Below are 24,157 nucleotides of genomic sequence, written 5' to 3'. Positions count from 1 at the left end.
AACTTGCTGTTTCTTTCATACTATCTAGATTAGACTGCCTTTATCTTTTTTTTCTTTTTTTTTTTTTTGGGGGGGGGGGTAATACTATTAGTAGTAGTAGTAGTATTTTTTATGTATTTATCTTTTTTATTTTTTTTTATTTGTGTGTGTTTGTTTTTTTGTTTTTTTATTACTATTTATTTTATTTCATTTATTATTTATTTATTTATTTATCCTATTTTTTCTCTCGAGGCCTGACAAAGCGTGTTGGGTTACGCTGCTGGTCAGGCATCTGCTTGGCAGATGTGGTGTAGCGTATATGGATTTGACCGAACGCAGTGACGCCTCCTTGAGCTACTGATACTGATACTGGAACTATCTTTTCCAAGCTGGTCTCCCCGATAACAAACTAAATAGAATTAAACACATTCAGAATAATGCAGCCCAACCCGTGCTCCATAAACCCAGGCAAGAGAGTACAACATCACTGCTCAGAACACTTGCCTGGTTTTCTGTTAAGGCGAGAATTCAATACACAATTAGCCTACTTATCTCTGCTTTCAGTGTATCTGTCACAACAATATGCCAACATATCTTTCAGATCTCCATCTGTACCATCATTTTTGGTCGCTGCGCTCTTTTGACACCTCTCTGCTGTTTTTATCTATTGTAATATAAGTGGCCCAACGCCGACTGTCCCAAAACCTTCTTGGCCGAGAGAGTGGGGATGTAACTTGGGCAAGACACTCTCCACTACAATCAAATTCTAGCCCTGATAGGCGGGACAGCAGCTGCTTCCTCTGCTGTTCTGATGGTCATAGTCGGACATGACTGATTATCATACATATATGTTAGTGGTAGTTCAGGTGTTGTGAAAGGGTTTTTAGGTCTTGTGATCTTGGATACACTGCCACAATCAGTGATGAGGCCATTGCTCACCTTCTTCAGGGGGAGATCAGTCAGGACCTTGACAACCTCCCCACTGAAAAAAAAAGGCAGAAAAGCCATCAGTCAAGCAACTTTCCTGCAGCAAAGTACCAGGATCAGATGCAATCAATGCTGAAGTCTACAAAACAGGAGCCCACTCATGATGCAGAAGCTGATTAAGCATTTCCGGTCCACGTGGAACTAAGGAACTGTCCTGCAACAGTTGAAAGATGCCGGCAAGGTCCACATCTACAAGAGGACAAGCAACCGTCCGTCTAGTGACAATCACCGAGGCATCTTCCTCCTGTCCATAGCTGGGAAGATCTTAGTGTTCTGCTCAGTCGCCTTCTCCAACATTTTGAGCAAAGTATCTACCAAGAAAGCCAGTGTGACTTCCCTGCAAAGTGTGGAACTGTTAACATAATATTTGCCGCACACCAACTCAGGAAAAATGCCAAGAGCAGCAAAGCAACCTCTTCGTGACATATGTCAATCTGACTAAGGCATTTGACACGGTCAGCAGAGATAGCTCGTGGAAGATAATGAAGAAGTTTGGCTGCCCTGATAAATTCATCACGATTGTCTGGCAGTTTCATGATGGCATGAGAAGTCTGAATCCTTTCCTGTGATGAACGGCATGAAGCAAGGATGCGTTCTTGCCCCTATACTCTGCAGCATGGTCATCTCTCCTCTGCTGATTGATGCCTACTGTGACTGCCAGGATGGTATGCACGTCAGATATAGGACTAATGGTGGACAGTTTAACCTTCGGCACCAAGCTGAATGTCTTCTGAGCAGTGGTACTCACCACCCTTCTCTGTGCCAGCGAGACCTGGACTGTCTACAGTAGAAATGCTAAACAGCTCAGTCACTATCACTTGGGTTGCCTCTGCTGGACAAATTCCCAGACACAGAAGTCTTGGCCAGCAGTCGCAGATCCTCAATCTGACTTTGAAGTTGTGGTCATCTTTGAATCTGAAGGATGAACATCGTAAATACTGGATTAAGTAGAGGGGTGGGGGTGAGGTGTTAGGTGCAGGTTTCTGGTTCATCCTTCTCATAGAACCATGACAATATGTGTGTGTGTGTGTGTGTGTGAAATATGTTTTCAAATCCAAACAGCACTATGATTTGAAAAGCAGGTGTGGTGCAGAGGATTTTGTGGAATGTCTGTTTTCCTTGCCATGACTGGTTAAAATGATGTGTCTGCATGCATGGGTGTGCCTTTTATGTTTGTGGGTGCGAGTATATGTGTATGCATGTGAGTGCATTTGTGTGTTTGTGTGTGTATGTTATGTAAGTGTGTGTATGTGTATGTGTGTGTGTGTGTGTGTGTGTGTGCATGCGTCTGTGTATCTGTTGTGTGTTGGGCAAGTGTACATGTCTGTGTATGTGTGCAGACATGTGTTTGTACGTGTGTGTGTGTGTGTGTGTGTGTGTGCGTGCGTGTAAAAATGTCTACTTGTGTGTGAATGTGTGTGCAATTGTGTACATGCTTTTGTGAGTGTGTGTGTGTGTGTGTGTGTGTGTGTGTGTGAATGTGAGTGAAAGGGCACGCATTATCCCAACAAACACAAATTGAAAACTGTGCAAGTCAAAACAACCTAAAAAAGTGACAAGTCCCCAACAATTCTGTTACTTGATTAGATATTTATTGTTCAATTAAAAAAAAAAAAAAAAAAAAAAAAAAATCGCATACAAAAAACAAGCCCCTCATGAGTTACCGGCATAATAAAATGTTCACAGGAGCAGAACATATCAGCTAGAAAAAAAAAACAGAATAAATTAAACATGCAGTAAACATATAACAGAAGTAAAATCCTGGCAAGACAAGACTGCTTCTCATTCAGCGATGCCAACAGAAATCAAGCCAATGAATATCAGTCAGCAGAGGTGACGTCCATACACGACGTTTCTGTGCTATTCCACTGCAATGTTTACACACCTATGTTCAGCACTTTCTCAATCTTTTCTTTATCTTTTGTTGCCTATAATGCAACCAAAGACATAGGGTGATATAAAGGCTGAAGAATGGAAACTATCCATCCTGTAGAAAAACCTAAACAAAAACAACAGTAACACCACCAACAAAAAATGCCCGCAAAACAAAACTGGGCACAAGTACAGTCACACTCGTGCACATAATCCCAGGGCATGCCTCTGATGTTGAGCATTCCGTCAATTTTTTCATCAGAGGATAACAAAATATCTGACCTGAACAAACATCAAATGATACATAACAAAACAAACAAACAAAAAAAAAAAAAAAAAAAAAATCAAACGTAATAACAGACATATAAAAGCAACAACAAAAAATTGCCTACAGGCACTCAACACGTCCTGGGTGAAATAAAAGTACCACATCATGGTAAGAGCAACCAGTTTTGGTTTCAGATACTGTCACAAAGAATCCATGTATTATATACACACACAAACAGACTGACGAGCCTACACCACAAAGTCTCACAACCATGTTCATATGTGCCTTCTTCATTATTTGAACCAAAACAGAAAAAAAACGAACCTTCTTCATTATTTGAAACAACAACAACAACAAAACAAAACAAACAAAAAAACCAAAAAAAAACCCCACCTAACATGCTATATAATATCTTTATCAAAACATCACCTTCACATTTACCGCTGGATATATTACAATTATAAATGAAAAGCAATTAAGTTTTAACTTACAAACAACTGTCACACTGTGTTTTAATTCCTTCAGCTACAGTGTTTGTACAAGCTAAAGAATGCAACCACGATTCCTTTTTTTTCTTTCTAAAAGACAAAGAAACACAAACACTCAACAAACAATACAAATGATGGGTGATGGGTCTTATTAATGGGCTGGCAGTACAAATCATTCTAACAACAACAAAAAAACCCAACAAAAAAAACAAAAAAAAAAACCCAATGTGGTTAAAAAAAAATGCACAAAATGTCTGAAAATGTAGTTGCTGAGTTTCAAGGATCCAGCCAAAATGGAATCAGAATGCGACAGTGTCCCAGCTGAACACAGTCCATTTCCAGTTGATGCTCTCTTCTGCAGAACATCACCAACACCACAACATAATCAAACAAACACAAATGCAAAAAGTTACACCTCACAACACAGCAGATGATCAATTACAGTTACTTCACACACTCAACACATACATCAACAGAACCTGCTATGAACACTGGCAATCTCTCTCTCTCTCTCTCTCTCTGTGACCCATTTTGATCATTTTCTCTCTGCAAGACACGCACAACAGCAACATCAACACAAAATCCTCATTATTTTGATCGAGACATTTCTCCATCTAACAGCCCAAAGGGAAATGCAATATGCAATATTAAAACACTAATACCATTCCCTAAAACTGGCCTGCAATGTTTTACTTTTTTATTCTTATTTATTGCATAAACAAAATCAAACAGGCAAACCAGCCAACATGGCTTCAAAACTGCTGGCAATGTGTCAGTTTAAGTGACAATAAACATGACTGATAAACACAAACGCAAATTCTTGGATTAGTAATGAAACGTTTTTTGTTGTCATTTTTCACAGAGCACAGACATTTTGTTATCCAACGAGCCTTCCAAATCCATAAGCAAATTCACAGCTGCATTAAAATAACATCTAAAAGTCACACACCATGCATCACTTTATTAACTGAACATACTCCAGGTTGCAGCTCATAAATCGGACGAACATCTTCATACGAACACATGAAATAAAAGATGGTTTTCATTCTTTAGTTAATTCTGAAGAGAAAACATCTATCATTGCCCCTGTTGGCCAATGCTGCAGGCAAACCATAGGGAATGGCAGAAATGATTTGGAACTAACTTACACAGTGTCAAAACCTGAGACAGAGTGAGAGAACATACCTCTGTCTGCCCACACTGAACAGAACTGACAGCCATTACTCTGAATGGAATTGGTTTGTCCATCACTGGACATCTCAGAAGCTGCATTTATTTTAGTTCAATCACTGAAGCTTGTGTTTATTTTAGTTCAATCACTGAAGTTTGTGTTTATTTGAATCAATACTGTTACTGAAACTTGTGTTTATTGAAAAAAATCAGTGAAATGATCTTCACTTCATCCTTGACCGCTGATGACCAGCAGTATGCTCTCAGTGCAGGGCTGATAAAAGACACAGATTACAGATCAGGGCCCCAGTCACCACTCTGTATGCAGACTTCTTCCTCTTTGGGACAATTGATTCTGTTCAGTCAGATCTATCACACCACTGATATGTACGCAGAATATAACTCATGCCACACTGATCTCGTTTCCCCTAGGTTCAGAAGTCATGGGGTTTAAGTACTTTCTGGTATTTACTGCATCATTGTTTACTACTACTTAAAGTAGTCATAATTATCACAAAAACGTTCATCACTTAAAAAGTAATTTCCTGTATTCATAGGGTAAAAAAGATAAAGGTAAAAAGGTGCCCCAGCCTTTTACAGACATAGGAGCAGAGAACTGATATCCGCTGTGTCTAGAGCTCAGCATAGAAAGGCGGGACAACATGACCTCCTTGCGCCATTTTTAACGTTCCTCCACCGAAGTCAGGTACCCATTCACACCTGGAGTGAGTAAAGTAAAAGCAAACTGCCGTTCCCCAAGGAGACAGCACCGTGCTGAAATGGGGCCTCAAACCTTGACCACTGGTGAACACTGAATCACCCAAATGCTGACCGATTCTGTCATGGTGCCCCTTTTTGTAGAATTTGTGTTGACTTAAAGTAGTAAGTAATGATCACAGAACTGTTCTTTATTAAAAAGCGTTTTCTTTACTTAAAGTGATTTCTTCAGTTGCAGAATTACTGTTTATTTAAAGCAGTTACCAGCAACTACAGAAATGTTCATCAGGTAAAGCAATTTCTGAGCAATCACAGGCTTATAGTTTACTGACTAGTTAGCAACAGTCACAGAATTTTTGTTCACTTAACACAGTTTCTAGTTATGGGGAAACTGTTTATTTACAGTAATTCCTAAGAATCACAGAATTACTGTTTGCTTATTAAAGTTGTAGTTTACAATCGTAGGATTCAATCTGAAAATGATTTGACATGGTACAGTATAAGAAGCATGTTCATCTACATCCACAAGTAAAAGACAAATCATCTCCCCCCCATCACAACTACTACATTCATTCTAAAGCAAACCTCTTACACCAAGACAGATAATAATGATAAAAATGAATATTTCTCTTAAAAAATCAACATGTTTTCCTCCTCTAGCTTCTGCCTTCCCATGCTTGCTCCTCTCTTTACAGTGTGTGACTGCCGGCACTGATTGTGCAAGTGCTGCTTGCTTGTTTGTTTGTGTGCCCATTTTTACTATTCAAGTATGTTCATTTCAAATCTCATCCAAACATCAAACACGCAAGCAAAAATCAATCACAGATGAACACTGTTTTCCCACGCTTGCGTGGCATAATGCACGAAGGAATTCCCTTCCTTGTGTGGCATGCTGCATGAGCCAGTTCCCTCCCTTATGTGGCATGATGCATGAGCCAGTTCCCTCCCTTATGTGGCATGATGCATGAGCCAGTTCCCTCCCTTATGTGGCATGATGCATGAGCCAGTTCCAACACTTACGTGCCATAAAGGCTTGAACACGTGTGTGGCATGACGAACAAACCAGTTTCTGCACTTGTGTGGCATTACAAATGAACCAGTCCCCACACTTGTGTGGCATGACACGTGAACCAGTTCCCGCACTTGTGCGGCATGACACATAAACCAGCTCCCGCAGTTGTGTGGCATGAAGCATGAACCAGCTCCCACACTTATGTGGCATGATATATGAACCTGCTCCCACACTTGTGTGGCATGGCGTATGAACCGGCTCCCACACTTGTGTGGCATGATGTATGAACCTGCTCCCAAACTTGTGTGGCATGACACATGAACCAGCTCCCACACTTGTGTGGCATGAAGCATAAACCAGTTCCCACATTTGTGTGGCATGACACATGAACCAGCTCCCACATTTGTGTGGTGTGACACATGAACCAGCTCCCACATTTGTGTGGCGTGAAGCATGAACCAGCTCCCACATTTCTGTGGTACGAAGCATGAACCAGCTCCCACATTTGTGTGGCATGATGGATGAACCAGTTGCCACATTTGTGTGGCATGATGCATGAACTGACCAGCCGCCATGGCGAAGCATTTAGCATCATAGATCGACAACTGGGAGGCTGCTGGTTTGAGCCCCATCAGAGGCGGGATTTCTTCAGCCCTGAGGCCTGCTCCTTCCCAGAGATGAATGCACCATGGGCTAATTTTTTTCTTCTTCTGATATATAAAAAAAGAAAGAAAGGATACCCGGGACTACACAGTCGAGGGTTATCCACTTCACGGATTCGTTGGGGGAGTGTTGCTGCTTAATTATCCTGACCAGAATTGCAGGTGCCCGTACAGTATCTCTTGGGGGTCTGGTTCACGCAGGGATATATATATCTATATCTATCTATCTATGTGTGTGTAAAATGAGAGTACAGCCTTGTCAAACAATCCCAAACCTAACTGCACCCTATGGCAGCATCATCATCACCCCCCGTTTGTCATCATTCATACCAAAACATAGGGAACAAAATGAACCATACTCTGGGGCGCGTTAGAAAAAAAAAAAATCAACAATGAAAAACGACGCACAAACCAAAACTCCCAAATTAAGTCACTGCCACTTTAACAGCTAAAATCCACCACACTGTGAAAAACACTGGCGATGGCAGTTAAAAGTCAAGAAATCCCTTGTCCACAGTAATTGCAAGGCTCTCTCCTCCTGCTGCTGCAAAAAAAAAACAAAACAAAAAAAACAACAACAAAAAACCGTTTGACGCCAACACGAATCATGAAAATACCAGGTGATCACAATCACTGTGTGTGTGTGTCTTTCTCCTCAACCCCTGACCACAGTGACAGCCACATCGTCTAGTATCGTCGGTCGTCGAAGGGGAAGACCCCTTCCACCAGGGAGCGGATGATGTGGCGCTTGTCATGCAAAGTGCCGTCCCTTTGCTGCTCCGCCCAGTGAAGTCTCTCCCCTGGGATGTAGGCCAGCTGGTCATAGGACGACACAGGGAACACTCCTGCAACACAATGCGATTCAGTTGGTCATAGGATGTCACAGGGAACATTCCTGCAACACAATGCAATACAGCTGGTCATAGGACATGACAGGGAACACTCCTGCAACACAATGCAGTACAGCTGGTGATAGGATGACACAGGGAACACTCCTGCAACACAATGCAATACAGCTGGTCATAGGATGTCACAGGGAACATTCCTGCAACACAACGCAATATAACTGGTAGAAAGACGTCACAGGGAACATTCCTTCAACACAATGCAATTCAGTTGGTCATAGGATGTCACAGGGAACATTCCTGCAACACAACGCAATATAACTGGTAGAAAGACGTCACAGGGAACATTCCTGCAACACAATGCAATATAGCTGGTCACAGGATGTCATAGAGAACATTTCTGCAACACAAAACAACAGTATGTCACAGGGAACATTCCTACAACACAATCCAATACAGCTGGTCATAGGACGTTACAGGGAAGACACCTGCAACACAAACAATACAGTTGTTCATAAGATGTCACAGGGAACATTCCTGCAACACAATGCAAAACAGTTGGTCATCGGACGTCATAGAGAACATTCCTGCAACACAATGCAATACAGCTGGTCATAGGACATCACAGGGGACATTCCTGCAACACAACGCAATATACCTGGTAGAAAGACGTCACAGGGAACATTCCTGCAACACAATGCAATACAGATGGTCATAAGATGTCACAGGAAACATTACCGCAACACAATGCAGTACAGATGGTCATAAGACATCACAGGGAACATTCCTGCAACACAACGCAAAATAACTGGTCATAGGATGTCACAGGGAACATTCCTGCAACACAATGCAATACAGCTGGTCATAGGACGTCACAAGGAACATTCCTGCAACACAACGCAATATAACTGGTAGAAAGACGTCACAGGGAACATTCCTGCAACACAACGCAAAATAACTGGTCATAGGATGTCACAGAGAACATTCCTGCAACACAAAGCAATAGTATGTCACAGGGAACATTCCTGCAACACAATCCAATACAGCTGGTCATAGGACGTAACAGGAAAGATACCTGCAACACAATGCAATACAGTTGGTCATTGGACGTCATAGAGAACATTCCTGCAACACAATGCAATACAGTTGGTCATCGGACGTCATAGAGAACATTCCTGCAACACAATGCAATACAGCTGGTCATAGGATGTAACAGGGAAGATAACTGCAATACAATGCAATACAGTTGGTCATCGGATGTTATGTAGAACATTCCTGCAACACAATGCAATAGTATGTCACAGGGAACATTCCTGCAACACAATCCAATACAGCTGGTCATAGGACATTAAAGGGAACATTCCTGCAACACAATGCAATACAGCTGGTTATAGGACGTCACAGGGAACACTCCTGCAACACAATCCAATACAGCTGTTCATAAGATGTCACAGGGAACATTCCTGAAACACAATGCAATATAACTGGTAGAAAGACGTCACAGGGAACATTTCTGCAACACAATCCAATACAGCTGGTTATAGGATGTCACAGGGAACATTCCTGCAACACAATCCAATACAGCTGTTCATAAGATGTCACAGGATTCCTGCAACACAATGCAACAGGATGTCACAGGGAACATTCCTGCAACACAATGCAATACAGTTGGTCATCGGACGTCATAGAGAACATTTCTGCAACACAAAGCAATAGTATGTCACAGGGAACATTCCTGCAACACAATCCAATACAGCTGGTCATAGGACGTTACAGGAAGATACCTGCAAGACAATGCAATACAGTTGCTCATCGGACGTCATAGAGAACATTCCTGCAACACTATGCAATACAGCTGGTTATAGGATGTCACAGGGAACATTCCTGCAACACAATCCAATACAGCTGTTCATAAGATGTCACAGGATTCCTGCAACACAATGCAACAGGATGTCACAGGGAACATTCCTGCAACACAATGCAACAGGATGTCACAGGGAACATTCCTGCAACACAATGCAACAGGATGTCACAGGGAACATTCCTGCAACACAATGCAAGAGGAAGTCACAGGGAACATTCCTGCAACACAATGCAACAGGATGTCACAGGGAACATTCCTGCAACACAATGCAACAGGATGTCACAGGGAACATTCCTGCAACACAATGCAACAGGATGTCACAGGGAACATTCCTGCAACACAATGCAACAGGATGTCACAGGGAACATTCCTAAAACACAATGCAATACAGTAATACAACCTCTTTTTTGCATTTGTGGCATGCTGCCCCACGTTCACATGTATGTATGAGTGGGCTTTTCATCATTATTATCAAATTATTATTATTATCATCATTAAAATCATTACTATCAATCATCATCATTATTATCATGCAAGAGAAAAAAACACCACCCCCCCCCCACCCCCCAAAAAAACAACAACCCCAAAACCCAAACTTACTGCCGTATCTGTCCAAGCCACCACTGAGGGCGTAGAGCACGGTCCACTTGGAGCCGGAGAAAATCTCCCTGGGCAGGGGGAACTCATGGGACAGGTGAAGGATCGAACCCAGGAACATGTAAGCGTGTCGATAGACATCCTGCATAACACAGAATGGTGTGGGACACTACTGCTTATTTCCACTCTTTGGGTTGTGTGTGTGTGTGTGTGTGTGTGTGTGTGTACATGTGTGTGAGTACATGTGTGTGAGTGAGTGTGTGTGGGTGTGTATGTGTATATGTGTGTGTGTGTGTGTGTGTGTGTGTGCGTGCGTGCATGTGTGTGTGCATGCATGCGTGTGCGCGTGTGTGTGGGTATGTTTGTGTGTTTGTTAGTGTGTGCACTTGCTCTTGAATGTGTATTTTGTGTGTGTGTGTGTGTGTGTGTGTGTGTGTGTGATTGTTCATATCCGCAATTTGTAGTACTGCCTTGGTGTTTATAAGTACTATTTTTTATTTCTTACTACTGGTTTTTATTTATTCATTGATCCATTCTTTTATCTGTTTATCAATTTATTTCTTATCATTTTCATTTTCTGTTAAAATCTTTTTTTTCAGAATTCAATCTAATTTTGAAAATGACTAATTATTTACTATATATCAAAGTATTTCTAAGGTTAACAGTTTCTCCCACACCCCTTAACCCCTTGACTGCCATATGTGTATTATATACGTGCATAGTGACGTCACTGATGACTTCATCAGAAAAAGAGAAATAGCTCTGGAAGGCTGAAAATTCACACAGTTCATCTGGAGTGGTGTATCTCCAGACCATTTTTTCAGTTTTAGGCTTATTGTTTTGGATAATGTTTTACGACCTGAAACACCACTTTATGCTGTTTTCCCCCTGGCACTGAAGGGGTTAACTCACTCCTGCCCTCCCATCACCCACCCACCCACGATTACCGGCCCGCCCCCATACCCTTCCCCCTCCCTCCTTCCCATTTGGTCTCTCTTCTTTCCTTCACACACACACACACACACACACACACAGAGTTCTGCTCATCCTCTTTTGTTTTTCCTGTGTCCTCTCCTGTGACTTCCTCTCCTCCCTTTCCTTTCCTCACCTGTACTCTCTCTGTCTCCCTCTCTCTCTCTCTGTCTCTCTCTCTCTGTATCTTTCTGTCTGTCACTCACTCATTTCATTTGCCTGAAGAAGAGCCCGTGGCTCCATACTTCGCCTCTCTTGTTTTATCTCATTTAAGTCAACCATTACCAAAATTCTTGTGGTCTACATCTTACTGTATATAAGTATACATCTTGGGTTTTTTTGGTTTTTTAAAAATTTATTTTCTTCTTCTTTTCATGTACTGTGGTTATGTTCTCTTGCACTTCTGTGTATGCACTGCTTGATGTGAGCTGCTTACAGAAGTGCACTGTTTGATGTGAGCTGCTTACAGAAGTGCACTGCTTGATGTGAGCTGCTTACAGAAGTGCACTGTTTGATGTGAGCTGCTTACAGAAGTGCACTGTTTGATGTGAGCTGCTTACAGAAGTGCACTGCTTGATGTGAGCTGCTTACAGAAGTGCACTGTTTGATGTGAGCTGCTTACAGTAGTAAACATTTTGATGTGAGCTGCTTACAGAAGTGCACTGTTTGATGTGAGCTGCTTAAATTAGTGCACTGTTTAATGTGAGCTGTTTACAGAAGTGCACTGTTTGATGTGAACTGCTTACAGAAGTGCACTGTTTGATGTGAGCTGTTTAGTGCACTGTTTAATGTGAGCTGCTTACAGTAGTGCACTGTTTGATGTGAACTGCTTAGTGCACTGTTTGATGTGAGCTGCTTAGTGCACTTTTTGATGCGAGCTGCTTAGTGCACTGTTTGATGTGAGCTGCTTAGTGCACTGTTTGATATGAACTGCTTAGTGCACTGTTTGATGTGAACTGCTTACAGAAGTGCACTGTTTGATGTGAGCTGCTTACAGTAGTACACATTTTGATGTGAGCTGCTTACAGTAGTACACATTTTGATGTGAGCTGCTTACAGTAGTACACTGTTTAATGTGAGCTGCTTAGTGCACTGTTTGATGTGAGCTGCTTACAGTAGTGCACTTTTTCATGTGAACTGTTTACAGAAGTGCACTGTTTGATGTGAGTTGCTTAGTGCACTGTTTGATGTGAACTGCTTACAGTAGTGCACTGTTTGATGTGAACTGTTTACAGAAGTGCACTGTTTGATGTGAACTGCTTACAGAAGTGCACTGTTTGATGTGAACTGTTTACAGAAGTGCACTGTTTGATGTGAACTGCTTACAGAAGTGCACTGTTTGATGTGAACTGCTTACAGAAGTGCACTGTTTGATGTGAGCTGCTTACAGTAGTACACATTTTGATGTGAGCTGCTTACAGTAGTACACATTTTGATGTGAGCTGCTTACAGTAGTACACTGTTTAATGTGAGCTGCTTAGTGCACTGTTTGATGTGAGCTGCTTACAGTAGTGCACTGATGTGAGCTGCTTACAGTAGTGCACTGTTTGATGTGAGCTGCTTACAGAAGTGCACTGTTTGATGTGAACTGCTTAGTGCACTGTTTATGAGCTGCTTACAGTAGTGCACTGTTTGATGTGAACTGCTTAGTGCACTGTTTGATGTGAGCTGCTTAGTGCACTGTTTGATGTGAGCTGCTTAGTGCACTGTTTGATGTGAGCTGCTTAGTGCACTGTTTGATGTGAGCTGCTTAGTGCACTGTTTGATGAGAGCTGCTTACAGAAGTGCACTGTTTGATGTGAGCTGCTTACAGAAGTGCACTGTTTGATGTGAGCTGCTTACAGAAGTGCACTGTTTGATGTGAGCTGCTTACAGAAGTGCACTGTTTGATGTGAGCTGCTTACAGAAGTGCACTGTTTGATGTGAGCTGCTTACAGAAGTGCACTGTTTGATGTGAGCTGCTTACAGAAGTGCACTGTTTGATGTGAGCTGCTTACAGAAGTGCACTGTTTGATGTGAACTGCTTAGTGCACTGTTTGATGTGAGCTGCTTTGCACACTGTTTAATGTGAGCTGCTTACAGAAGTGCACTGTTTTATGTGAGCTGCTCAGAGCCAATTACATAGGGAGTTTGCGCCATATAAGTAATACATTTCCTCATCATTATTATCAAAATTAATATCATCCTTACTGTTATCATTATTAATATTATCAATATTATCATTATAGTTATTATCATTATTATCGTTATCATCATTATTGTTACCATTATCATTATTAGTATTATCATTATCATTGTTATCATTATCATCATTATTATTATTACTAATTTATCATTATTATCACTATAATCAACATCGCTGATATCACCAGTATCATAATACTGTCAATGAGAGAAGAGGTCGAAATGTGACGTAACAAAAACCTGTGAAGAAAAAAAAACGACGACAAAAAAACAAAACAAAAAAATCATACCAAACAAACACCAGTACAACAAGACAGAGAAACAAGACAACACAGGCACACACTGGCCCCCCCCCACCCGGCCCCTGACCTGAAAGACGCCAGCGATGGCGACGCAGCGGGGATCGGGGCAGATGCGCATGTCCTGCCAGGCGCTGTTGCTAGTGGGGCCGAAGGCCGTGGCCACAAGGGCGAGGAACTCCGCCTCCGTCACCTGCAGGTACTGGCCCCAGTTCAGCAGCAGGAAGTAGCGAAGCACGTAGCAGATGAACCCGGTCTTGCGCCCGTACAGGTCAAACCACGTCTTGTCCGGGACTGCGTGGGTCAGACTCTTTTCAGTTTCAGTTTACATTTCAAGGAAGCGTTAAAGAGTGTGAGACTGATCCATATATATGCTATGGTGTTATAACATATGTAAAGGAAAGATATAACAAAACAAAACAACAAGAGAAAAACAAAACAGATCAAACCAAGTCTTGTCCGGGACTGTGTGGGTCAGACTCTTTTCAGTTTCAGTTTACATTTCAAGGAAGCGTTAAAGCGTGCGGGACTGATCCGTATATATGCTGTGGCGATACACGATATGTAAAGAAAAGATATAACAAAACAAAACAACTAGAAATGAAAAACAACACAGGTCAAACTATGTCTTGTCCGGGACTGTGTGGGTTAGACTCTTTTCAGTTTCAGTTTACATTTCAAGGAAGCGATAAAGCGTGCGGGACTGATCCGTATATATGCTGTGGCGATACACGATATGTAAAGAAAAGATATAACAAAACAAAACAACAAGAAATGAAAAACAACACAGGTCAAACTACGTCTTGTCCGGGACTGCGTGGGTCAGACTCTTTTCAGTTTCAGTTTACATTTCAAGGAAGCGTTAAAGAGTGTGACACTGATCTGTATATATGCAACGCTGATACATTATATGTAAAGAAAAGATATAACAAAACAAAACAACTACAAATGAAAACAAAACAGATCAAACCACGTCTTGTCTGGGACTGCGTGGGTCAGACTCTTTCCAGCTTCAGTTTACATTTCAAGGAAGCGTTAAAGAGTGTGACACTGATCCGTATATATGCTATGGTAATATACCATATGTAAGGAAAGATATAACAAAACAAAACAACAACAAAAGAAAAACAAAACAGTTCAAACCACGTCTTTTCCGGGACTGCGTGGGTCAGACTCTTTCCAGCTTCAGTTTACATTTCAAGGAAGCGTTAAAGAGTGTGACACTGATCCGTATATATGCTATGGTAATATACCATATGTAAGGAAAGATATAACAAAACAAAACAACAACAAAAGAAAAACAAAACAGATCAAACCACGTCTTTTCCGGAACTGTGGGTCAGACTCTTTTCAGTTTCAGTTTACATTTCAAGGAAGCGTTAAAGCGTGCGAGACTGATCCGTATATATGCTACGGCGATACACGATATGTAAAGAAAAGATACGAGTATAACAAAACAAAACAACTAGAAATGAAAAACAACACAGGTCAAACTACGTCTTGTCCCGGACTGTGTGGGTCAGACTCTTTTCAGTTTCAGTTTACGTTTCAAGGAAGTGTTTAAGGTGTTTAAGTGTGCAGGACTGATCTGTATACACGCTCTGGTGATACACCGTATATAAAGAAAAGATATAACAAAACAACACTAAGAACAACAAAAGAAAAACAACACAGGTCAAACCACGCCTTGTCTGGGACTGTATGGGTCAGACTCTTTTCTGTTTTCAGTTTCAGTTTTCAAGGAAGCATCAAAGCGTTGCAGGACTAATCCGTATATACACTATGGTGATACACCAGATGTAAAAAAAAAAAAAAAAAAAAAAAGAGCCAATGCCTGACCTACAAATAAACCCAAACTGTTGAAAGAGAGTAATAATGATAATATAATAATCAGTATCTATACAGCACTGATTTTTGTGCATAGACAAATCAAAGAGCTTTCACACAAGTCATTCCCACGCATGCATGGCTTTGAACTTGAGAAACTGAAGACAAAGAAGAGGCAGGGGAGTGTGTGACAAGAGAAAAGGTAGCATAGTTTGTGTTTGATTGGTAGATGTTACAGATATGAATGTATTACTTATATGACAGCGTTTGAGTCTCTGTGTGTGTGCATGTGTGTATGTGTGTGTGTGTGTGTGTGTGTTTGACAGAGTCTGTGTATGCGCGCTGTGCGTGCGTGCGCGCATGTGTGTGTGTGTGTGTGTGTGTGTGTGTGTGTGTGTGTGTGTGTGTGTGTGTGTGTGTGTGCTGCCCTAGAGAAGAGCTGATACTCACTGGAGTACTCCAGGTGTGACATGATGTAGTGAAAGAAATGCAGGTTCTTGAAGATCTGGTTGTCCTTGACCTTGTTCAAGGTCGGCAGGTTGCGGTCATCCACTGCGTAGTTCTGTAAGGGATATATATATATGTATGTATGTATGTATATATGTATGTCTGTACATCTCTTCATCTGTAATCATCAATGTATACATAGTCAAAAGTTTATTTGAAAGAAAGAAAAATTTAAAAATCTAAATTATTATGAAAAATAAAAAAGGTAGAGAGGTGTTTGGTGGAGATTCTACCTAACATTTCAACATTTCAGTGCTATTTTATGCCTATCCCTTTAACTGTGATTCTGTATTACACATGTATAGCTGTGATGATGTATGTCAGATCTATTCTACCTTTAAAGGTTTCTGTTGCTGTTGTTGTCTACTGTGACTATCTATCGTACATATGGGTTGCCCTAGGTCAACATCTAAACATCTTTATGTCTTTCATGTATTCATACTGAATGACTGTGGTTTTCATGCATTGTTTATCTGTTTTACACCACAAAGGAAATTTTCTTCCTAAAATTACGTTTAAGTAACATACTTACCGTGACCCACTCGTGAGGACTCCGGCAGGGGTCTGATTCCTGTCCTGTGCAAACTACTACCCGCCTATGCGGAGAAAACAAAAGCAGCTAAGGCCGATAATCTCCCGAAGTAGGTTACCTCCCCTTTGCATCCCTGACTAGTGCCCTCTTTTTTCCAGCAGCCATCTTGACTCCTGCTCCTGTGCTCTGCATACGGCTAAGTTTTTTTTGTATTTTCTGTCAGTCATATCGATTCTTTGGTGCTCTCGTTTTGCAGTCTGATGATGAATCACAACAGGTCACCAAACTACTTGGCCCGACTGGGCGATCAAGCTCATATTAAGGCGCGATCACAATTGACCGCGGGCACAGTGAATACTTAGAAAAATCGTGTTGGTACTTACTGTCAAAACTTAAAATGCAAAACTCATTTCATTACTCATTAATAAGCCTTGTGCACTATTAGATTATAAAAATCTCGCTATACAATTATGGGGGGTCTCACTTCCCCCCTATTTCCAGCGGGCAAAAGGCCTTACAGGCCTAAAGGCCTTCATATTGACATGATATAATCTCACACACACACACACAAATGAATTTCTCTTGTTGAGATAATAAAGCATTCTGTATTCTGACCATGTTGCGGGTGAGGTTCCGATCCAGGGTCTGTCCCCACTCCATGACGCCGGCCTTGTGGCGGGGCAGCAAGATGCAGTAGACCAGCGCTCGCAGCGGTGCCAACATCTCCTCCGCTGGTACACACAGGTTCACATCGTCCAGAATGCTGCGGTGCCAGTAGAACCCTCTGGGGACACACCACACAGGAGGGAGTGACTTTTTTTTGTTAACCACTTTATTATAGGTTATATTACAATCTACACTGCAGGAGAGTGACTCATTTTTGACTCGCTTGTGTACACAAAGCGAGTCTTGTGCTGTAACCTGGTGTTGGGTTGTCTTGTGTGTGTGTGTGTGTGTGTGTGTGTGTGTGTGTGTGTGTGTGTGTGTGTGTGTGTGTGTGTGTGTGTGTGTGTGTGTGTGTGTACATTTATTTGCTTATTTGTTTATTTATTTATTATCACCACTGTCTTTTTATTTACTTATTTTCTTTTTTCTCTTCCCGCATTTTATTTTATTTCATTATCTATCTCAGTATCTGCATATTTTTTTTTTTTTTATGTTATTCATTTATTTATCTATTCATTCATTATTTAATGATGTATCAATTTATTTGTTTATGCACAATTTTTTGTATGTTTTTTCTGCAAGGCCTGACTAAAAGCATTGGGTTACGCTGCTGGTCAGGCATCTGCTTAACAGATGCCGTGGAGTGTACATACACGGATCTGTCAGAATGCAGTGACACCTCAGTGAGTAACTGAACTGAACTGCTATTATAAGTTCACCAAAAACAGCTCCCCCCCCCCCCCCCCGCCCCACCCACCCACCCCTCCCCACGACCCCCAACCTGAACATGGGGAGGAAGTGAGGAGGGTAGACGCCAGCCCTGATCCTCTGGACGATCAGGTTGTGGATATAGCCCCCCTTCTCCCCGTCCTCATCAGGCAGGTTCTGCAGCATGTAGAACTGGCGGCTGTACATCACGGCGTTCTTCAGGTCCACACTCTTCTCCTGCCAACCACACACACACACACACACACACACACACACACACACACACACACACACCATGCACAGTCTGTCACAACATATCCTAATTTGTCCGTCTCTTTTGCTCTAGTCTAGAGAACATTGAAAGAAAAATTACATCATACTTTGCATTACCAACAAATCAGTCTGGTTAATAGGGATCACTATACTTGGTGTATACTTCGCACACTTAAGGGAGGAAGGTGACAGAATGGTTAAGGCGCTCATCTGCCAATAGAGAGTCAGAGAGGGTCTGGACTTGAATCCCTCTCTCGCCCTTTGTCTAGTCATTTTGATGTGACGATTCTTCTTCTTCTTTTTTTTCTTCTTCTGCGTTCGTGGGCTGCAACTCCCATGTTCACTCGTATATATATATGCGAGTGGGCTTTTACGTGTATGACCGTTTTTAACCCGCCATGTAGGCAGCCATACTCCGCTTTCGGGGGTGTGCATGCTGGGTGTGTTCTTGTTTCCATAACCCACCGAACGCTGACATGGATTACAGGATCTTTAACGTGCGTATTTGATCTTCTGCTTGCGTATACACACGAAGGGGGTTCAGGCACTGGCAGGTCTGCACATATGTTGACCTGGGAGATCGTAAAAATCTCCACCCTTTACCCACCAGGCGCCGTCACCGTGATTTGAACCCGGGACCCTCAGATTGAAAGTCCAATGCTTTAACCATTCGGCTACTGCACCCATCGATGTGACGATACACTGAGGTCCTGTGTGCAGCATGCACTTGCCGCACTGAAAAAGAACCTGTGGCAACAAGAGTGTTTTCTCTGGCAAAATTCTATGGAAGAAATTCACTGTGATACGTACAGAAATATATGTGCATGCACTCAAGGGTTGGAGTGGGTTATAAATGCTGAAGGTTAGGCATCTGCTTAGCAGATGTGGAGTAGCGGATATAGATTTGTCCGAACACAGCGACGCATCCTTGAGAAACCAAAAAAAAACAAAGAGAAAACAAATGAAAATCTGGTCTTGGAGAAGTCACTGCATAAAGGATCAATAAACGCAGACCTGTTTTCGAACAATTTCTAAATGATTGAAATCTCTTAATCAGTTAATAACGTAACCCATTCCACCATGGGGAGTCTGCAGCCTCAGCAAGTCTCTACGCCATACTGATGGAGAAAAAAAACACAGAAAATATACTGTTTTTCCTCCAAATTACACGAGGACACATCCGGAAAATACTGTAGGAGTTAGCTAGTTCTCTTTCTTTGTGGCTTAAGCAAATGTACTGAGGAAATGTGAAAACCATTTTAATGAGACAAATTTTCAAAACCAGAGCAATGGTCAGACACAGGGCTCAATCAATGAGTTAACCAGTAGAGTGCCTATAAGACGTCAGCTGACGTCCTACAAAAAGTATTGCCATAGTGCCTATAAGACGTCCGCTGACGTCATGCATATGCTCCGATTTTTCCTTCATTAGAGTTTGGTTCAATTCACATAAACAGACTCTGAACACTTAGTTTGATGTGTCTGGATTATAATAAAATACTATTTAAATGAACTTACATCAGGTAGAAGACCTCTTTCTACTCAATAATAATTTGCTAACTGACCACGTGATACACGCGTGGAAAAGGGGGTTGCATCATGTGCAAAAAAATGAATTGAAAACTGTGTGCAGTAAAGCAAATAGTCACAGTCAGCAGATTTACACAATTCTGAAAGCTCTGCTTGTGATTATGGGCAGCTTTCGCGATGGAGAAGGATCTCTCTTGTCTGATGATTGGTTTGAAAACGAAGGTGACTGACAACGACAGTTATTAAACTAACAGCCCATTTTATGGTAATTCAGTCCGTCCATCCAATCAGACAGCGTTTTTGAACAACTGGCTATAACTGACATAATACATACAGCCAGTGTTGGAAGAAGAGGAGAGGGAGAGGAGTGATGTAAGACGATAGGTTGAATGCCAGCCACAGGTCAATGGGGCGTGGCTTTTGGGAAGAGTGAACTCACATTTCAAAGCGGACAAAAGGCAATCGACAACCGCCAATGCCCCACGATTTTCACGAAACACAGTGCTGAACCTGCACTGGCCGTGAAACACGTGCTTTTTGTTTTTAACACTTTTTTCCCCCGCTGAATCAGAGGGATGACTTGTTTGAAGAGGTGGCAAGCTGGATGCACAGCAGACACTTTAATTGGCCCACGTGTACCTTGAAAGGAGTGAATGTCATCAAAGAACTTAACCCTCTCACTTGCAAATGCTCTTTGCTGTCAAAAAGCTTGTCAGTTCAGAATCTGGGACTGTGATTGACCTTTTACGTTGACTTTACTCACTTCTGTCATTATTGGGACAGTGATTTACTAACATGTCTGCAAGAGCTGTGATTTGTTTTCATAAGCTTATAACCTGTTTTAATTTCTTCTACAGGTATAATCTGACAACAGGCTTGCTATATCTAGCTGTATTTTGTTTCTTTTCTTTATGGATATCATTATGTAGAGGTTGAAATAGACTTTTTTGTTGCACAAAAATTATTATCTTGACTTTACATGCCTGAACAGTTACCTACAATCAACCTAAATGGGAAAAAAAGCCCAGAAGCAGAATCTACACTCATTTTCCTTCACAAAAATGTTTACTTTCTTTCTGTATTGCCCACAGCTTTTGTGCTAAAATTTTTTGTGATTTATTACCCCCGAATCCTCAAAATTCCCTGGCAAGGGGAGAGCACTTTTTTTTACAAAATCCTCTGGCACTGAACTGGTTAATAAACTCAATGCATGCTTCATCGGTTCACACTCACCATCTCTTGTCTGAACAGCTCACAGTTTTCCACCCGCCTGTACTGGCGCACCCAGTTTGCGAAGTTGAAGAGGTTGCGGTGGTTTTCGATGCCCAGCTTGCTGGCGATGGTCACCCCTCGATTCTTCAGGTGGGGAGCAGTGAAATCGTTGCCTGCGATGATGCTCAGTTCTATCACCATCTCCTCCTCTGGAAACTGAAAGCACAACAAAAAGAATAAATCATGCTGCCTCCAATCCATGTCATGTAATTCACACAACACACACACTTGAAGTTCTTCCATGCATGTGTTGTATATATTATATTATTATATGTGTGTGTGTGAGTGTGCATGAACTATGTGCATGCATGTGTGTGTCAATGCATGTATGCATATGTATTCATCAAAATATATGTATTTGTAATAATGTGTTGTGTGTGTGTGTGTGTGTGTGTGTGTGTGTTGTGTGTGTGTGTGTGTGTGTGTGTGTGTGTGTGTGTGTGTGTGTGTGTGTGTGTGTGTGTCCCATACATGCATGTAAGTGATTATAATGAATGCATGTGTGTGTGTGTGTGTGTGTGTGTGTGTGTTTATGTATATATGTGTGTGTGTGTGCTTATGTGTGTGTGGATGAGTGCGCACGTTTGTGTGTGCGTGTGAGTGTGCAAGCATGTGTGTGTGAGTGTATGTGTGTGTGCACATGTATGTGCATGCATAAAAGTGCATGTGTACATTAAGGGAACATAAACTACATGTTTGCACCTTCGTTCATGTACACATGAATCACACAGTAACCTAGCACATGAACACCACAGCGGCGCCAACAGCAGCTCACCTGTTACACGCTCTGCACCCTCCTGGCCCTCATGATCCTGCACATCAGCCGCTTGTGCTTCTACACTAAGTGTGTGCGCTCACGTGTACATGTGAATAAGTGTATGTGTCCATTAACTTAGGGAACATGAACTGCGTGTTTGCACGTTCATGTACACAGCATGCGAACAACAACAGTGACAGCTGACAGCAGCTCACCTGCAGCATCATCTGCACCCTCTGGGCGCTCACCACCCCACACATCAGCCGCTGCGGCTTGCGGGAGGACACCAGGGGCTGGCCCAGACCCAGGTCCCCGCCCAGGTCAAACAGGATGTTGGGGATGAAGCAGCAGTCCTTGAACACGCAGAAGTCGGAGTCGTTGCTCAGTACGGCGTATGCTTTCTCCCTCTCCTTCATGCCCCTGGCCAGCGTCAGGTCAGCCTCTCCCATGGGGCTCTGCACCACCTCACAGCCCAGGTTCCTTAGCGTCTTCACCAGCTGGATCTCCAGGCACACTGAGCGCATGATGGCGTCCTCGGAGAGCTCCGAGATATGTCCCTGACCCGCACACACGTTCAGGATGTCCCGCTTCGTCAGGCACTCTGACCGGAAGCGGAACTTCCACGTGTCGATCTTCTGTCTCGTTTCCAGGTTGGAGGCCCCCTTGCTCCCATCGATGAAGAACACCAAGGAAATGCCCAGGCTTTTCAAGTCTTTCACCAGCTTCCCCACAAAGGTGTCTATGGTCTCGTACTCGGCGCCGAGAATGCGCAGGTACTCATTCTGTTTGAAGGTGGCCAGGCTCTTCCAGAGGAAGCGCACCAGCATGTGTTCGAAGCTGTAGAAGTCCACAAGGAGTTCGATGCCGGATCTCTCTTTAGCCACCTGTATCAGGTCCACTGTTTCACTGCACTCTTCCTTCCGCTCCACAATGGCAGTCAGGAGGCCACGGATTCCCATGGTGACAGAGGTTGTCCTGGTGACCAGTCTGTCGTCGGAGATCTATGTCGACGTACGCAGAGCCTTCACCTGAAACCACCGATGCATCAATTATTTCATCATGACAAACAGTACGATAAAACTAGCAATGCAATTACCATATTGTCAGCATATTATAATCTGAGTAGAAATATATACATACTTAGTACTTACCATGAGCCACTGGTTGCAAAAACAACAACAGCAAAAAACCCTGGCTTTTTGTGAAGTATAAAGTTTGAAGCTGTCAGACACTGCAACTTAAAGGTAACATTCCAAGCCCCCGCCCCTCCCTCTTTTTTTTCCCCTGTCCTTCCCACCTTCCCATCCAAGTACAGTCTGTGTGTGTGTGTGTGTGTGTGTGTCTAAAATGGACAAATCATGTTCAGTTATTTTTACCATTTGTTTTCAGTATGAATATGAATCAATCTGCTTTAAAAATGAATCAGTCAATCAATCAATCAGTAAATAGTAAATAAACTTTCATCTATAGATTGCAGTGGTGATACATGTGACAACCTGAGAACTTAAAGTGAATGGAAACTTAAAAGTGAACAATCCCCCCCCCCCCCACACACACGCACACTCTCTCTCCCTCTCTCACACACACACATGGGCATGTATGTATGTGCTTAGTTTGCACACACAAACGTATGCATAATTATTAACTTTATGGTGTGTTTTTTTTTTCACGTGTGCATGTGAACGCATGGATTTTTGTTGTTGTCAATATCAAGTTGGGCAATCTCAACCTTTGCGAATGGCAAAATGTAATGCTCATAACACTTGAATTTACTTGACCAACTGTCTCCAACTTACGATCAATGACAACTGAAAAAGGATTTATGTTCTCGGCAAATGTCAGTTAGTTGATCGAATGACACAAATTGTATCCGACATGGACAACAGTCCACTTACAACTTACAATGTCACTGTCTGCTGCCATTCATGCCGGTTCCAAGCATCAAGTTCAAAACACACCATTTAACTAGGAAATGAAAGTGCAAAGAGATCATGCATTTATTCTGCATAAATGAGCATGTGGGACAGATGCATTCCTACTTTTGTTTGTGCAGAAGGACAACCAAGCGAGCACCCCAGGCTCTGAAGTGACACCAAATTTTCAAACAATGTTGTTCGCAACTCACCCTGAGCTGACGACAGCACACCTTACACATCCATGCGTCCCCAC

General features: G+C 42.3%; 1 protein-coding gene across 1 annotated transcript; it reads right to left on the bottom strand.

The window, feature by feature from the left end:
* Positions 1-3,790: 3,790 nt before the first annotated feature.
* LOC143287487 (uncharacterized) lies at positions 3,791-24,157 on the bottom strand. Its single transcript, XM_076595505.1, has 9 exons — positions 24,114-24,157; positions 22,204-23,016; positions 21,193-21,387; positions 18,230-18,393; positions 17,398-17,566; positions 16,194-16,305; positions 13,987-14,210; positions 10,465-10,603; positions 3,791-8,000 (listed from the first exon to the last, which is right to left on the bottom strand). Exons 2-9 carry the CDS (start codon positions 22,945-22,947, stop codon positions 7,843-7,845), a joined length of 1,905 nt encoding a protein of 634 aa, XP_076451620.1. The 5' UTR covers positions 22,948-23,016; positions 24,114-24,157; the 3' UTR covers positions 3,791-7,842.

This window comes from Babylonia areolata, chromosome 11 (assembly GCF_041734735.1).
Source record: "Babylonia areolata isolate BAREFJ2019XMU chromosome 11, ASM4173473v1, whole genome shotgun sequence".
Lineage (NCBI taxonomy): Eukaryota > Metazoa > Mollusca > Gastropoda > Neogastropoda > Buccinidae > Babylonia > Babylonia areolata.
The sequence above is the reverse complement of the archived record's forward strand: the minus strand, read 5'-3'. Positions and strand labels throughout refer to the sequence as shown.